The sequence below is a fragment of the Lepidochelys kempii genome, chromosome 10, assembly GCF_965140265.1.
Source record: "Lepidochelys kempii isolate rLepKem1 chromosome 10, rLepKem1.hap2, whole genome shotgun sequence".
Lineage (NCBI taxonomy): Eukaryota > Metazoa > Chordata > Testudines > Cheloniidae > Lepidochelys > Lepidochelys kempii.
Genome location: NC_133265.1, coordinates 69,030,110 through 69,047,656, shown reverse-complemented (window position 1 = coordinate 69,047,656; position 17,547 = coordinate 69,030,110). Strand labels below are relative to the sequence as shown.

The following is a 17,547-nucleotide window of genomic DNA, read 5'->3' as shown; positions in this document are numbered from 1 at the left end:
TTATGCTCAAATAAATTGGTTAGTCTCTAAGGTGCCACAAGTCCTCCTTTTCTTTTAGCCAGATTTATGTAAACCTACGTTCTTCTTGAGCAATTTAAACTGCATTCAGTGCAGTTTAATGGGTGACTTTTTTCAGGTGAAAACTTAAAAGATTCAAAGTCCTGTCCATCTTTCCTGGACATTAAAGATGACCTACTGTGTTACGTAAGAGCAGGGGTCTAATCTGATGGCTTTGACCAAAAATTCTCTTGCTCTGTATACAATAGGTTTGGTGATCACATTCTGATCCCAGTGGACAATGTACACAGTACAAAAAACACTTCCACAATTATCACTCACTGAAGCCTTCAACAGAAATTAAGAATTCAATGAGCAAGGAGACTGAGTTACAACTCATGCCTAGATCAGAGTTGAGGTACACTGAGTAAGTGAAGCGTTCAGTGCCTGTTTTGTAGACACATCTGAAGATTATAGTCTCCAAGGCTGTTAATCTTTTTTTTGTGAGCACAAAATAAAAAAAATGCACTTAAGAAATTGACTAGAGCTGGAAATCCTAGAGAAATGACTCTCGTGCCCATGATTATTGTCTCATTAGTCGTTTCACAGTATCACGTATCTTGCAGGTCTTTAATTTTATTTCTTGGAATAGGGAGCTCTGCTTTCCTCCACCCAATCTTGCAGGTGGGCAGTGGGAGAGGAACTGAGAAAAGAAACTTGGAACGGATATAACTTTTGACGTGAATATTTCAAAATGTTATCCTTTCTTGTCATTTGCCCCTCCCCCCATATGTTCTAGCCTTAACCTTGCCTCAGGTTTCCACTCTCCTCACTGGGGAGAGGGCTGCAGCTGCTGGACTAGGTGGGACCAAGACTATCCCAGGTGTTTCTTTCTCTGGGAGGGTCTCCGTGTTCTGTGGCATAGTTTCCTGTCTGTAGGGTAACCCCAGGCAGAAGAAATGTAGACACAAAAAGTGATCAGGATTTCTGGAGTTGTGCACTGCTGGGACATCAATAGGATAGTGAAATGTTGGGCAGGGCCTACTTCAGTCCCCACCTAGTGATTGTACTTATAGTGAGCTGTGCAGAGTCACCCACCTGTCTGGGCCTGGCTGAGATCTTTCCACAAATGAGGAGGTAAAGGTTGGTTGTTGGCACAGAGGGGAAACCCTTGGAAGAATTTGTTGCTACAGTGCTGGCTCCACCAGCAGAGGATCTGTCTCCACACAGGAAGCCAGGCTATAGTTTAGGGGTCACTTTTTAGACCAGCGGCTCTCAAACTTTAGCAACCTGAGGACCCCCATTTTGATTTTAAAAATGTTTGCGGACCCCCCAATCCACCCGCTCAGCCCCAGGCCCTGCCCCCGCTCCACCCTTGCCCTTCCTCTTCCCCTGCCTCTTTCCGTCCCCGCGCCTCCCCCTACCTCCCAGCACCTCTTGCACACCAGGGAACAGCTGTTCCATGGTGTGCAGGAAGCACTGGGAGGGAGGGGGAGGAGTTGGTCAGTGGGGCTAGCGGCCCTGGACATGATTCTGCCCCCTCCCCTGAGTGGGCCTCATCCCCACTCCTCCCTCTTCCTTCCTCCCAATGCCTCCTGCACGCTGGGGAACAGGGGGAGGAGTTGATCAGCAGGGCCCACGGACCCCCTGGAGTAGTGTCTGGGGACCCCAGTTTGAGAAACTCTGCTTTAGACTTCTGGCTGATGCTGGATTCTCACATAGCAGTATCTGCAAGGAACCCATTTTGCTCCCTCCAAATGCTAGAAACTGCATCCCATTCTTGGCAGTGAAGACAAAAATATGCATGATCAAGGGTAGATCAACTCCAGATTGGATTATTGTAATGCAATTTACTTTGCTTTGAAACCATCAGCTGTGGGGGGGAGAGGGGGGAATTACATGTGGTACAGAATGGTGCAGCTTGCCTCATCAGCAACACAGGTTGCTGAGTGCATACTACTGCTGTGCTCTGCCGGCTCCCTATTGAGTCTTGTCAGACTTAGCCTTGGCCTTAATTTTTCAAGCTTTTAGGCTTCCAATATAAATTCAAAATGCACTTCTGCCTTGCTTTCTCTTAAAACATGTAGTGTATCTGTATTCTTGAGAAGGAAAATGCATTGTTTTACCTTAGCAGAACAGTGAAGAGGGAAACCCCACTTGACAGATGTTAATCCCCTTGTTCAGTTAATTCTCTAAGCACCCAGATACCCTGATAATGAGAGTGGAATAAGATTACTTATTGAATAATGTAGTGCTCCTCTGTAAAGGTGCAAAGGAGCATTGGGATTTCAGGGAGAGGGGAGACCTTTATTCCTGCTGGCCTACGAGCCTTCAATCTCCCACTACTGAGCTGAGGGTGGTATGCAAGGGGATACCCTGAATGACCAAGGCAGCCTAACTTTGAGAAACTGAGCAAGAATGTTGTAAATACCCTGGCTCAGCATAAAGACTTCCAGCCTTTGAAGTAGGGTAGGGTTCTCCCACTTTGAAGTGACTGAAATTTTAGAAATGGCTATGAAAGAGTACATCTCGGATTGCACATGCAATGTAAAGCCTTATATTTAGTTTGTTACGATTACCTTCTAATGTTGTTGGAGGGATACGGCCCACTTGCTTTTCTTGTAACAGTGTTCTGGGATGCATAGACTTGTTTTGACGTTGTCTAAAATCTGTTTTTATAATATACAGCATTTTATATCGTGGCATTAAAAGATCATTGAAATATATAAAACTCCCTTTGTTTTCCTTAATAGCCTAACAAACTTTTTATAAGAGCTAGTTTTTTGGAGACAGTAGTTCATCTCATTTTCTCTTGGTTCCTGCTGCTGAGTTTAGGATTCAGAGTATTAAAGTGAAGGCTTTCTGCAACAACAAAAGCACTGTCAGATTTCTAATTGTCTGGCATTGTAATCAGACACCTTGTGAGGCGTGTACCAGAATATTACTCAACTGTTTTGTATTACACAACGTTCAGTGCAATGTGTGCAGCTCGAATAGAAATAAAACAGGGTAAGGATAAGAGTATTAAACTGGGAAGGGAAGTAATGAATTCCTCATTCCAGAAAGCACTGTAGGCTTTGTTCCCTGTGAAAGTAACATCATCTCCTCTGATGTCTCAGATTATTTAAATATACTCCAGAGACTGGGTTGTATAGATTTTGTACACTGGTTACAATAAAGCATATCTAATGGAATGTAGCTGGCTGGGTTTTTGTGAGTTATTAATGCTGTGGTCAGTGAAGATAATTTTTAGCTGCCAATAAAGGTTTCCTGTCTATGATAAATAAAACGTAAGATTTCTGTCATATGCTTGTGTACTACAGAGCACCTTAATTAATTTGGAGTTACTTAAATGCAAAAAGTAACTCCAAAGCTGTAGTTTTAAACAAACCGGTACAGAACAGATAGAAGGTGGAATCTGGCTATCTCATTGTTAGTCTTCCTATATTAAGTCCAGAAAGTGTCATATTCTTCTAAAACAAATGCTAATCAAGCTTGTATTGCAAAAGACGACAAAAGGACTTTTTACTCTATAGGTTCATAAACGCAACGAGTATTCCAGAAGTAGTGTGTATTTACTGCTAGTTCAACTTGCCACTTCTGTTGGCTTCTGAGGAGCTGTCATAACAGCACTTCAGTTTTCTTCAGAAGCCAGTTTTCAGTTGTCTCCTTCCAGAAAATCAGTGTTCAGACCTCTTTTCCACTGAGTTGGACTCACTACTTTGTATTTCTGTGCTCATGTTCTGTAACCCTTCCCTCTCTGCCTGTACTGTACAGAATGCTTGGGAAAATGGGTGCAGATAAATGCAGTCTGAGAGAAAGCATAGTGTGCTCTCGGTTGAGAATAAATATATTATAAACTTGTTGAAAATGGATAAAACACTGGGATGGGTAGAACCTAGAGCACAAGTAATAGAAGACAGTTTTTAGAACAGAACACACTGCCTAAGGCTGCTTGGGATGGCCTATTAGCCTGGCAATAGAATGTTACTTAAAATATTTGGAAAATCATAAAAATCCCTACAGGAAAGACAAGAATGCCAGACATGCAGTCTGTATGTGATCTGAATCCCAGCGTAATGAAGTTTGCTGGGGGAGGGGAGGGAAGAAAACCACATGTAAGTGAAGATAACTCAGGGTATCCATTGATGCTGGGGAAACAGGTATGTGATTGGTTTGTTTGTTTGTTTGAGACCAAGAATTGGAGATTATTCTTCTCCCAGTCTGGTTTAAGGATGTTATGTTTAGAGGTGGTAAATGTTTTTTGCAGTAGCCTGATCCTGATTCTGAAAGGCAGATAAGTATAGAATAAGCCATGAATTATTTGTGAAGAACGAGCTAGAGTTTTAGTTCTGTTCCCTTCTAAGTTTTAGAAGAAGTGAATTATTTAATTTTTGCTCTTGGATCTAGAAATTTTGTGCCAGGTATTTTTAGGAATTACATATATAGCTCAGGGTACGTGCATAGAATTTATAACTTCACGTTCTTTATAGTTTGCCAAAGTGTGCGAGCACTGCCCCAGTAGTAAGTGTTTGTAGGTTGAGACCCTTAATTAAGAAAATACTTCAGTACAGTCTTAAAATGTAAGAAACCAAAAACTGTCAACTGAGAGAAGCAACCTCTCACCTACTAGCTGTGTAACAAATGAGATTTCTGTTCATGTCTCAACATCACCTCTCTCTTGAGGCTAGGAGTACTTCAAAACTCTAGCGAAGTCCAGCTTTGCAGTGCAGAAATGAAACACTTGAAATCTAGGTCATAGTTTCATCTTGCCCTGATAACACCCTTGAGCCAAGAGAAATGGCAGATGCTCAGGTACTGTGATGGTGAGACAGCATATAGGTACCTAGATGGAATTTCCACTAGGAGGACAGTGATGCCGCATTGTGAGTCCTTCAAAATTAATATTTAAAAGGACGGTTTATTTTCATCATGTGCATGCACAATTAGAATCTGGAGGGCATTTCCTCACCAGATTTCAAAATTCAGGGTACTTAATTTCATCTTAAAACAGCCGGATTTTTCTCTTTAAGAGTCTAATCCTGCAAATGTTTGTTTACTAATGAGTATAATACTTCCTAATGTGTTGTGTATGGGGATTTATCATCCTGGTATTTGAATGCAGTAGCCAACTGCACTGCTTGCAGTTGGGTTAAATTGGGGGTGGGGTACAGGCAGAGGCAACACGTGGGGTGGGCATGCAGGATCATGAGCCCCCCCAGATTTCTGCCAGGCTCTGCATGCCCCACTCAGTCACATGGTGCAGCTGGGCCCCCTCCCTGTGTGCCAGCTGCCTGAGCCAGCGAGCTACACCCCGGGAGGAGAGGCAGGAGCAACAACTGGGAGCTGCAGGGAGGGGGCCGCTGCTTTTGGGGAGGAGACACTGAGGGTAAGGGAGGGGCCTGTTGGGGGTGGGGGATGACTTGAGCTGTTCTGGGGGCAGCAGAACCTTTAAATTGTGCCCCCCCCATCAGCAGGTCTGGGTCATCTATTGGTGGAGGTGATTCCAAGCTTCACTCACATGACTTGCCAAAATAGGACACCACTTACAGTAAATTGTGAAAACATTCATAGTATATGTGCCGCTTGTCTCTGCTGGGCTACGTGGGTACTCTCCCCATTGGTGCAGCTTTTATATGCTCATGGGTTCTGCTCATCTCTTTTGAGTTGGCTTCTCTTGTATGCAGGAAGGGGGTGAGGTGGGGAGAAAATGGTCATATCTCCCAAGCAGCACCCACTTTGCGACTCCAAAATTAGACTTCACCCAGAGTCAGTTGTATAGTGCTGTGATTCTCCCCGTCTGCTCTTAAATGAGGGATGAGATAGGTAACAATAAAATTAACTCTGCTGCCCAGTGATGGTAACATCTCCCTGAGGGTTTGTCTGTCTACACAGCAGCTGGGAGGTGTGATTTCCAGCTGGGCTAAAAACAGCAGTGTGACTGCAGCAGCATGGCTAGCTGCCCAAGGACGTACCCAAGGGTCAGGTGGAATTTTACTCAGCTAGCCTGAGCCACTGTCCTTGCTGCTGTGACTGCACTGTTATTTTTAGCCTGTTAGTTCAGTCAAGCTAGCCTGTGTATGTCTACTCTGCCTCCAGCTGCTTTGCAGTAAGGTAATGGGCAAGTCACACCTCCATTGTTCCAGGCTGTTTGCAGACCTTTCTGCATTGGTCGTGCTCTGTTTGTTTGTATTTCTGAGGTTTTCGTCAGAACTATTAACAGCCAGAGAGTGACTCTTAAATCACAACTATGCTACCGGGATTATAGCAGCATGGCTACAGCACTGGAGTTAGGATAGCATCATCACTTAGGCCATGTCTACACTCGTGAATGTACAGCTGCACAGCTGTACTGATGCAGCTGTCCTGCAATAAGATTGTTCATGTAGCCACTCTATGCTGAGGGGAGAGAGCTCTCCCATCAACATAATAAAACCACTTCAGTGAGCAGCGGTAGCTGTGTCGGTGGGAGAAGCTCTCCTGCTGACATAGTGCTGTGCAAACAAGCGCTTATGCCAGCGAAACTTCTGTTACTCAGGATGGGTTTTTTTACACCCCTGAGTGGCATAAGTTTGCTGACATAAGTGGTAGTGTAGACGTGGCCTTTGTGTGAATGCAATCTACAGCGACAAAAGGGATTTTTCCATTGCTGTAGGAATACTATTTCCCGGAGTGACAGTAGCTTGGTCAACAGAAGCATTCTTTCATAAACATGGCTGTGTATCTAACACAGGTTGGCATAGCTACGGAACTAGAGGGTTTGGATTTTTCACATCTCTAAGCACCATAGCTGTGTCAACCTACATTTTAAGTGTAGACCAGGCCTTAGATTTTTAAATGAAAGTTCAAATTCCGGACAGCAAGGTAGTAGCTTCAGAGAAATTCCAGGATGGTATATGGGCATGTACACGCTGTTTCCAAACCCTATTTACAGTAGTTAGCATTATGCCCAGTATTATGCTTTTGCAGGATTGGACTCTAAATTTGCAAAAATACTGGCTTCAGAAATTGACAGTCCTAATTCTTACACACATTACAAAGACTTTTCTTAATGCTGTGTGTAATCTTACCTACAGTTAGAGTGAAATATTTGATACTTGTGCATGCTTTCTCTTTATCTTTTTGCAGGGGAAGATGATGAGCAGTGAATATAGTCTTGAAATATATTACTTTCTAATGGAAATCACTGGTACATACATGCTTTTTTAGAACTAAATTTTAGACTAATATGGGATGGTCTCTGAAAATATATTTATGTAATTATAAAAACTATTGAGTACCTATGCCATAGCTGCTTCAAAGACTAAACAAGCAGATGTTGTTATTAAAAGTAGCTTTATTATTCTTAGGTCACAAATTTTGACCAGCCTTACAAAAATTAAACATTCTTATGTTAGTGTGGACTATCCACTGGATTCTGAATGTGGTTAAAAGACCTGCAAATACAAGTAAAAGTTCCATCAACTTTGGAAGAATAATATTCTCTTTTACATAAATAGGATATAAATCTAACTTTAAATGTAATGTACTGCAAGATTACACCAAAAACGCCGTAAAATGTCCTTTTCTTACCTAGCCGGGCTGGGTAGGGCAAGCTCTACACTGCTTAGTTACTCACCACTCCATAGATCACCTGAAGTTCTTCATTGTTGATTTAACAAAATAAATAAGAAATAGAACCCATTGTCGCAGTTGGGGTGAGATTGATGAACTCCGCCCTGAGGATCTGAGGACGTGTTGCTTTACTACCACAAGGAGTTGACTCCTCTTGTCCTGAGGAAGAGTGAGTTGCTGCAATACTGAAAAGAGTGCTCTTTTCTTCCTACCCAGTGGGCTGGTAGAGCCATGGCTCCTCCCACTTCTTGTCCATTGCCTTGTGGAGGGAAGTAACTGGGTGTATCACAGGGGACTAGTGCCATAATCCAGGCAGCCCTAACAAGACCATATGATCTGGTGTGGGGCCTCGCTCCCTTCTCTGCTATGCTGCCTAACTGCATTAGGATTGGACAAAACTAGCCCTTGGGATATAAACAGTCAGTATTTTATTCTGTTTCTCCAGCATGTAGCAAGATCTATCATATATTGTCGATTACTTAAGAATTCCCAGTTATCACTTTGAGGATTGACAAGGTCTTGATCCGAGATCAGGCCCAGTATTATTCAAATTATTATATAGTTGGGAACCCTGATGTGCACAGCTGCACACTCACACTATAGGAACTTTTCTGTATTTACAAATAGTTTATTAATACATTTAGCATAATCACAAACACCTCAACTCAGTAAGGTAGATAAAGATACTACATAATGTACATCTGCACACCCATATATTCACACCATCCCTTGTAGAACAACCTGAAATGTTAGCCGTCATCTTCCTCATCACCATCACCTTCCCCCTCCTCACCAGTGGCCATCATTCTGGCACCTCCCGAGGACTATATTTCCTTCTCCTACTGACCCGAGGCTGGGATGTAACTTTTATAATATGATATGCTGAAGCCACTACGCTTGCATATTCAGTAGGGGTATTTCCCCTTTTCCTTATTTATATAGCCTCACCTTACTAATGTTACTAAGGTTAGTAAATGTCACTTATTAAGAAGCATGTGCTTCTCCTATAGGTTAGTACATGAATGGTTTCAACTTATCATATACCTCAATTCATTACCATGACCCTCTTGTGGTTGGGTATCTGTGGGTGTAGCTCATGTACCCGTTATGTACATCATGACATTCTTGTGGCTGGACTCTTGGACACTGTGGTTGGTTGTTCCTGTGGTCAAAAATTCCCCTTAAACACTTTATTGTCAGCTCTCCAATACTTGGGGTTTGGGCTGTTTTATCTGTTCAAAGTTTATTTGCTAACTTGCTGAAGCTAACTTATGCTAACTTGGTGAAGCTAATGTCTTACAGGATACAAACCCATAGGTTCCTTGCATTACTGATGAATAGAATAGAAGTAGCTAAATATAATGAAGGGAAGGCAGTGAATATATAAAGACAAGCTAGCAGCAATTAATTATTCTCTTTTCAGGGGCATAATAAAGGGAACGACATTTATTTCCTACTCCATTGGGAACACAAGGGTAAAGATCAACTTTTCAAATGGAAGAGAATTAAAAATTTTTAAGCTTCTAAGAAATCTTAGAAATAAGAGAGCTTCCAAAATAGCATTTTGAAACGGTCTGTAAAAGGCTAACATGTATTAACTAATACTACAGTTACAGTGTGTGTTAATGTTAATTAGCATCGGGATTTCCCAGCACCATAAGTTAATGATAAATGGCAATTTTATCAAATCATCAGAAATAATCTAAGCTTAGTGAAGTCAAACTGTGTAAGATCCCTTGATTTAAATATTTCTGGCCTCTGTTTGAATTTTTCCAAGTGTGAACACATTCACATAGCAACGTCTTGTATTTTGTTTCAACTGTTGTCTACTTTTTGTCTGCCTCTGTTTCAGTATGTTAGGCTATATGCCAAAAAAAAACCCCTAACCCAACCACCACCGTTTGGTCATTTTTCATATAACTTCATAAACCAGGCTATTGTGCAAACATTTTTTTGCTCTTACTGCAGTGGAACAGTAAAAGTGATGAATTAGTGCAGCCCTAGGTTCTATGGTAGCATACACTTTCCATTACAGTGAAAAAAAATAGAATAGCATAATGAGAATCAATTTCCATGTTTTACTATGCATGTTAAGGCTTTTTAAAGTGAAGTCGAGGAATCTTCCACCAGTGACTGGCAAAAAGGATATTGCTTATGTACTGCAGTTTCAGGTTTTCTGTAGTGCTCAAAATATTTTAATTTTCTCATTTGAAGATTGATACCTTTATAGTGTGGCATCCCACCCCTTCCAAGCCAGAGATTCCTTGCAGTGTTGCTGTTGGCATCTAGTGAGGGACTTAAACCTGTGGTATTCTGGTCTAAATGCAAGAGAGAGATCTGCTGAGGCATGACCTGAAATGCAGTCTCTTTGTGTCCAATCCTGCAAACACTCACAGACTTCAAGGCCAGAAGGGACCATTGTGATCATCTAGTCTGACCTCCTGCATGCTGCAGGCCACAGAATCTCATCCACCCACTCCTGTAGTAGGTCCATAGCCTCTGGCTGTGTTACTGAGGTCCTCAGATCTTGTTTGGAAGATATCACGTTACAGAGAATTCACCATCTTCTCTAGTTCAAACCAGGAAGTGATCCTTGCCCCATGCTGCAGAGGAAGGCGAAACTTCTTCCCCCCCACTTGCCTCTGCCACTCTGACCTCAGGGAAAACTTCCCAGCCCCAAACACACTGCCTGGCGTAGTATTTATTTAGTGGTATGAGTCCTCTTATTGAAGTTCTCTGACTTAAAAAATAAAATAAAATCAGTGGGACTAATCACGAGTCAGCCCAATTCTGAAACAGAAGTCAAAGGTCTATCTCTTCCCCCATTGTAAAAATAACTGACTTCCTCTGGATTTCTCTATAGACTGGTGAGGCAGTTCTATAAAGGATAACTCTAGCCACCAATTTAATTTTTTTTATAAGAAATGGAAACATTACCTAAGTACTTCCAGATTCTGAAATTTAGAGCTGATCCAAATCATCTGAGTTTTGAATTCCATGCTATCTATTGACCCTAGGTCTTTATACTAGTTTGTACTGTCTAAAGATCCTAGATGCTTCTACAAAAACTCAGAAATTTAAAAACAAATATGCAGGATAACTTTGTTCTAACTTGGTAACATGAGACATATGCTCCTGCGGGCATTCTGTTTCAAAAACTTAAAAATTCTGTGCATAATATTTTAAAATTCTGCAAAATGTATGTGTCAAATGTGGAAACTCCAGCATGGCATTGGGGAGCACAGACTACTGGCTGCACAGAGTGGAGGATCACTGTGAAGTCCCCCCTCCTTCACCCCATCCCCCACAGACTCAGTGGTGAGGCTGCAGCCACCCTGACACAGCACAAGGGCCAGCCCTGCCCCTCCATACCAGGTGCACCAAGCGTGGGCAGGCAGGCTCAGCACGGCAGGATCCAAGTGAGAGTTTGAGAGGGTTTTGTGTGGGTTGAGAAGCAATCTGGGTGCAGCTGGCTCAGGGATCTGGATGCACAGGAGCTGTTTGTGGGGTTCTTGGTGCAATGGTAATGGGACTCTGCAGGGGAGTCTAGGTGAAGTTGATTTGGGATCAGCTGGGGGGGGTCTGGGTGTGTGTGGGATAGAGCTCAGAAGGGGGGCTGAGTGTGAGGGGCTCAATGGGGTGTTCAGATGCTGGGAGAGTAGGGTTCAGTGGGATGGGGATCCAGGTGCAGCTGGTTGGGGATTGGTGGGGGGGGATCAGGGTGCGGGTGGCTCATCAGGGTGGTCCAGGTGCAGGGGGAGTGGGGCTCATCGGGGGGGGGGTTCTGAGTGCGGGGGGGTGAGGCTTGGCGGGAGGGTTTGGGTATGAGGGGGTCTGGATGCATGGGGGTTGGGCAAATGTGGGAGCTGCTCCTTATACAGGGATCTCTCCCTCTGCAGCTGAGGAACGATGGATGCAGGATGCCAGGGGGATGGGAGTTTGCAGAACTTCCTGCAGCTGCAGGAGAAATCTAGGGGTGGGTCTGACCCGGCCCCAGATGCCGTGCAGGGGAAGAGGAAGTCCTATCACTCCCCAGCCCAGCCAAGACCAGCAGCTGAGCCCAGCACAGGGTAGGAGCCACCAGTCAGGTCTTCCCCAGTCCTGCCCCCTCTCCCACAGTGATTTACCTCTCTGCCGGCAGCCCTGGACACCCGAAACATACTGCTGGAGAGGATTGCATGACTGCTCTTGTGACTTCCCTTTGCTTCCCTGTCAGAAAGTTATTTTTCTGTGGGGAAGCAAAGAAATATGCAGGGGACATAAATTCTTCACATGCGCAGTGGCGCAGAATTCCACAAGGATTTTGAGTAGGCATAGCAGTTACCTTGAAAAGTAGGTGCGTTGAAAGGATCCATGCCAAAGGTTTGTTTTTTATATAAAGGGGAGCAATAAAGACTTTAAAAAAGGAAGTAGGTTATGAGATGTTTCGTAGGTTAGGAGATGTGCTCTAATAAAAATGTTCTAGAAATCTGTAAGCATCTCTAAATATGGCCGGTTTGTCTATTTAGTTGAAATGTGCTGGATTTATTTTACATATTTGCAGACTAAATTATTTAGTGTTACTTGAAAACGGTTTACTGGAGCTCCCCGTGAGAGATGGACACATAATGCTATCAAATTCCAAAATTGTTCCTTTTGAAAGGGACTTATTGTTCTATACTTCTGAGGCTCTGGAAAAAAAACAGGGCAGCCTCTGCTTACAATTCAGGCACTTCCATTTCAAACTATCCCTAGATATAGTAAATATGAAAGCTAAATGTTGGGTATGAAAACGGTGGGGAGGGACTAACCAAAACTGGTTTTTCAAACAGACTGACCCCACCTAAAAATAGACATGTTGAGATGGCCTGAGTCTCTGTTTCAGAGTTTGACCTATTGATGTGTCTGGGAACAAGCAGAGTAGTCACCAAGTTCAGTCTGTTTGTAGCCAGCAACTATGTCCTCTCAGTAGTGGTTCTCAACCTTGTTGGGCTCAGGACCCATTTGTAAATGTTTATGGCCTGTCATGACCCAGTAAATAGTTTGGTGGTGGAGACCCTGGGGTGGTTTCAGGTGGGTCCTTCCCCCTGAGGGTGTTGGATCCTGCACGGCATTCACCCCACAGTGGCAGCTCCTGTGCTGTGGGCCTGGCTCGGCTTGGCCCTCCACTATGGGCATTGTGACCTAGGGGATTGCCCTCCACTGTGGGCCCTCCACTCAGTTTTGGCCCCATCCCCCAACTGGACCAAATTTGTGAGAGTGGCATTGCCACTCAGTCAAATTTGGCCTACCTGGACTCCTGGCGTCATGACGGCTGGGTCAAACCTGAGTGACGCTGGAACCCCAGAGGTTTCAGTCCCTGGAGAAGGGAGGCAAGCCCAGCCAGCCCCGTGGGACTGGAGCTGCCATGCAACCCTTTGAAAAAACTCTGACTCAATTTTGGGTCCCGACCCATGGGTTGAGAAACCATGCTCTGGTGGGTGTATTGTGATTGCAAATACTTGTGAACCTTTCCACCTATGAGTGGCATCAATAAAAAAAATAAGTGTTTGGTTATTCTCGTGCAGAAAGATGCTATGTTTTGCAGCTGTCAACCATTTTTAAAGTAAAAGATGTGGTCTCTTTTTTTGTATGTGAGGCTACATGTAGTCTTTCTTGTGCCTATGTAACTTTTGTAGATGCTTCAAGATTTGCTCCTTTCTCCAAATTGCACTGTTCTCCTGTGCCGCACTCTTCACCCCAACGGTTTTGAGACTTACAGGCAGCTAAGATGACCTCCGTAGGAGCAACACAGTTGCATATCCACAAATTTTAACTTGGGTCTTCCATTCAGTCACATGGACTTCTGTTTCCACAGAGACCAAAGCTCACTTATTTCATGGAGGATATTTTTAAGAGCCATTCTTTAGGTGGTGGACTAACATTCTTCCTTTAAGAAGGAAAATGAGTGGTGACAGAATCCTGAGGAAAAGAATTAGTCTTTTCAAAATATGATTTTTTTTAAGCTCCCCTCCCCCGCTGCACTCTTTCTTGCCAGGTTGTTTTCCTCACTCTTCCTTTCTTCTCTTCATGACTCCAGGTTCTACTCCGTCTGCCCTCTTTCCACCCATGCATGTTCTCTCCTGTGTTTCACTTTCCACCTGACTACTCCCTTCTTATAAAATGTTTAATATTTTAAGGAGTGGAGACATCACGCTAAACCCAGGGTTGTGAGTTCAATCCTTGAGGGGGCCATTTAGGGATCTGGGGCAAAAATTGGGAATTGGTCCTGCTTTGAGCAGGGGGTTGGACTAGATGATCTCCTGAGGTCCCTTCCAACCCTGATATTCTATGAGTCTATTAAATCAAAACTTAAAACTGCAGGTGTTTAGATTCTGTTTCACCTTGGACCTTGTTCTTGAATCATCAAACGCCCTTTGGCCCCGCAGTAAATGTGCAAAATATAAGCACGAGTGTTTTGTTCAGCTGTTCGGAGGTGAATTTGTCTGAGAGATGTGGCACTCTTCTGATCAAAAGGAGCAAGGGCAAAGGGAAAGATAACTTAAACTAGTTGTAGGAACTTCCACTATCTCATTGCTTGATGCTGATTAGCTAGAAGTGATGTAGAAATGACAACTACGTAACTAAAACAATCTTTAGTTGCCCTTCCTGCTTTGTGTCACTGTTAATTCTGGTACCAGTTACACCCTTGTCACTTGACTCAGTGCATGTTTCAGCATGTTTCACTGTATACCTTAAAGGACAATATTAGTCTTAATTCTTTAAAGACAAATATAGCAAAAATGCCACTTCACAGCTATGATATAATCAGAACTAAACTTTTAATGGCTCTGATACTTAGTCAGTGAAACAGGGCTGATTGCAATGTAGAGATCCCCAATGTTTATAGCACTTCACACGGCATCCTACTTTAACTGATTTGCTTCCTGCGAAATGCAGATTGTACCTTAACTTTTTTGTTTCTAGAGGGCCTATCACTGTGGTAGCTATGTGCTTTGCTGACAACACAAATTACATAAACCACTTACAGAAACAAAATAAAACCAAAAGTGGTGAAAATGAGCGAATGGGGAAAATCCTAGTCTCTGGGCAAAGACAGGGTTGCAAAGCTCACACTCTAGGGAGCAGATCACTGTTGCATTGTGCTTCTCCTTCATCTACCTGCTGTTGTCTTCACATATGCTTAGATTGTAAACTCTTTGGAAGAGGGCCATCTCTTCACTGTATGTTTGTACGTTGTCTAGCACAGTGGATGCCTGACTCGTGCCTTTAGGCCCTACTGTAATATTAATAATCTGTGGAATGCTCCACACACACCCTCTCACACACCCACACCACATAGTGACTGCGGCTACAACTTTTAGGTTGTGGTGGTCTCTGCTCCTACTGCACCTATCTCTGAGTAACAGGGTGAAATGGCTGGTAGATGGATCAGCATAGTTAGGTGCACTGCTCCCAAATCTCTCGGCTACACTGTACCATGAAGTGAGTGCAGATTATTTTCAAATGACTTCTGGAGAGAAATCCTGCCCTCCTTTAAGTCGGTGGGGCCAGGATTTCACTCCTCAGAGTCTCTTCCTGTGCAACAACCATACAGGGTTTCACTGCATCCAGGACCCTCTCTGCCAGCCAGGGAAAATTTGCCCTAAATGAGCTTTACATCTTGAAAGACATCAGACTCTGGCTGTGACAGACCACTAAGAGGATAGAGTTCACTCCAAGACAAATTTTTATTATAGTTGCTTACTCATGTTTCAGTAATGTTACACTGTGTTAAGCATTGCACAAACATCTGGGAAGGCGCAGTCCCTGTCTCAAAGAGACTACAATCCAAATAAATCTTGCTCCATTATAAAATTAAATATCCTACTGTAATGTGTCCTAGGATGATTAGTACTGTGTTTCCCCTTCTCAGTAACTTTTCTTCCCTATCCCTTTTGCTGCTGCCATAGGAGCAGCTGATTGCTTGCTGGTGGGTTTCTGGTAAAGCAGCCAGTCACGTGTGCACCAGGCTGCTGTCCATTTCATATCCAAAGGGACTGAAAACCTGCCCCATACCACCTGGTGGAATCCCAGCTGAAGGTTCTGACTTCCAGTGTCATGGCAATTGCTGTATTAGTGACAATGGGGCCCATCATCATTGGAAAAATGCACTCTTACAAACCAATTAAAAATATTTCCTACCAGAAGCGTGCATTCCTCTGCAGTGAATTATTTCTTTGTGCCTCTTGTAATAAAGTGACATTGAAGATCTGTGGGTAATATCCTGTGACTCTCAGAACTGCAGCTGTAATTTGTGTTTTCAATATTGAGGTTATCAAATATTGTTTATCCTAAAAACTTTAGATTACCCTGGAAAGTAATTTCATATTTTAAACTAACTTTTTGATATTTCTGAGTATCTAACTAAGATTGTGATATTAGTGATACTTTGTAGCAGCAGATTACTATACATCAGTCTGTAACTTGAGCTATAAGTAACTATCTGAAAACTATACAGCACACCAACTAGGATGCTAACAGAATGGATGGGAATAATTAAGATCCATGCATCTTACATTTACTAAATATGTAAATGAGGCAATTGTACTTAATTTCCAGTTCGTATGATCGTGATTATATCTCCTCTTGGGTTGAATCTGACTCTTTTTATAAAACAAAGTTTTTTTTTTTAAACAGGAGACTGAGGGTCAGCATTAAGATAGCTTTTTGTCAGTGTCAAACATAGTTTACTGCACTGTGTTGTGGAAGATAACTTAGATTCCTGAACATTCACAAGTATGGTTGGGAGTAACAAGCATGCCGATAATCCTGAAAGTGTTCTAATTACTACATAATACTTCGATAATGATTTACTCTATTACATACAGACTTGATACTTTCCTATATACTGGGAGTAGATTTTGGAGAACTGCAGTGGGTAGAATGTGTGTTTTGTTTCTGTCGCTGTTCTTCATTTGATCTAGGTTGTAAAAAAAAAAAAAAAAAAAAAATTAAACGATATATTTTCTAATTCTCTTTGCAGGTATGGTGTGAGTCCCGAGAACATAATTCTCTATGGTCAGAGTATTGGAACTGTCCCAACAGTGGACCTGGCATCTCGGTATGAGTGTGCAGCTGTAATCCTTCATTCTCCTTTGATGTCTGGATTACGGGTAGCTTTTCCTGACACCAGGAAAACATATTGCTTTGATGCTTTCCCAAGGTATGTGCAAATATTGCTAGAGGGATTGCTCTATGGTCACCTTAAACTTTTCTATAGTGTGTTCTTTTATTTGTATTGTGATGTGCATCTTGAGCTTTGGACAGGCATATCTTATAAATCAAAACAGATAATAAATATATTCATTTGCCACTGAGTAGCTTGTAGTCTCAAACTGGGATGCTAGTTTGCTAAATAAGCAAATAAAGAAAACCCTACAATCTTCACAGCTATTTATCATTTCAATTTTTAGTGCTTGTACACAGTCCACCGATCCTGTGTATGTTAAATTTAGACTGGTAACTGTTAGCTACGGTTGCGCTGTCAAGTGCTTTTAGCTAAAAAGTAACACTCCTTTAGAAGTGTACATTGTTTAGCCAATTCTGATTTAAAAGGTACGTGGTATCAACAAATATATGTGAAAGAATTTTAGGCTTCTTGTTAACTGCTGATACTGCTGTACAAAAACAATAGACTGAAAGTGCTGGATAATGTCTGCTACTGCATAAAGGAAGAGAGGAAGGGTGGCACAGTGGTTAGGGCGCTAGCCTAGTACTCTGTGACCTGCTCTGCCACAGGCTTCCTGTGAGTGTGTCTGCCTCAGGTCCCCATCTGTAAAATACTTCCTTGTCTCACAAAGGTGTTGTGAGGATAAAGGCATTAAGATTGAGGTGCTCGGATACCACCATAATGGGGGGCACCTAAGATCAATTGATGAGATATGTGGTACACTTCAGTTGTCGTCTTTAAAATGA

At 42.7% G+C, this 17,547-nt stretch overlaps 1 protein-coding gene across 3 annotated transcripts in view; it reads left to right on the top strand.

Moving 5' to 3' along the window:
- ABHD17C (abhydrolase domain containing 17C, depalmitoylase) overlaps positions 1–17,547 on the top strand; it is a 51,881-nt gene that overhangs the window by 27,981 nt on the left and 6,353 nt on the right. For all 3 annotated transcript variants that reach the window (XM_073304105.1, XM_073304104.1, XM_073304106.1), the window contains one exon: positions 16,616–16,795. In XM_073304105.1, the coding sequence (XP_073160206.1) occupies positions 16,616–16,795 (180 nt within the window). The remainder of the gene's footprint in view (positions 1–16,615; positions 16,796–17,547) is intronic.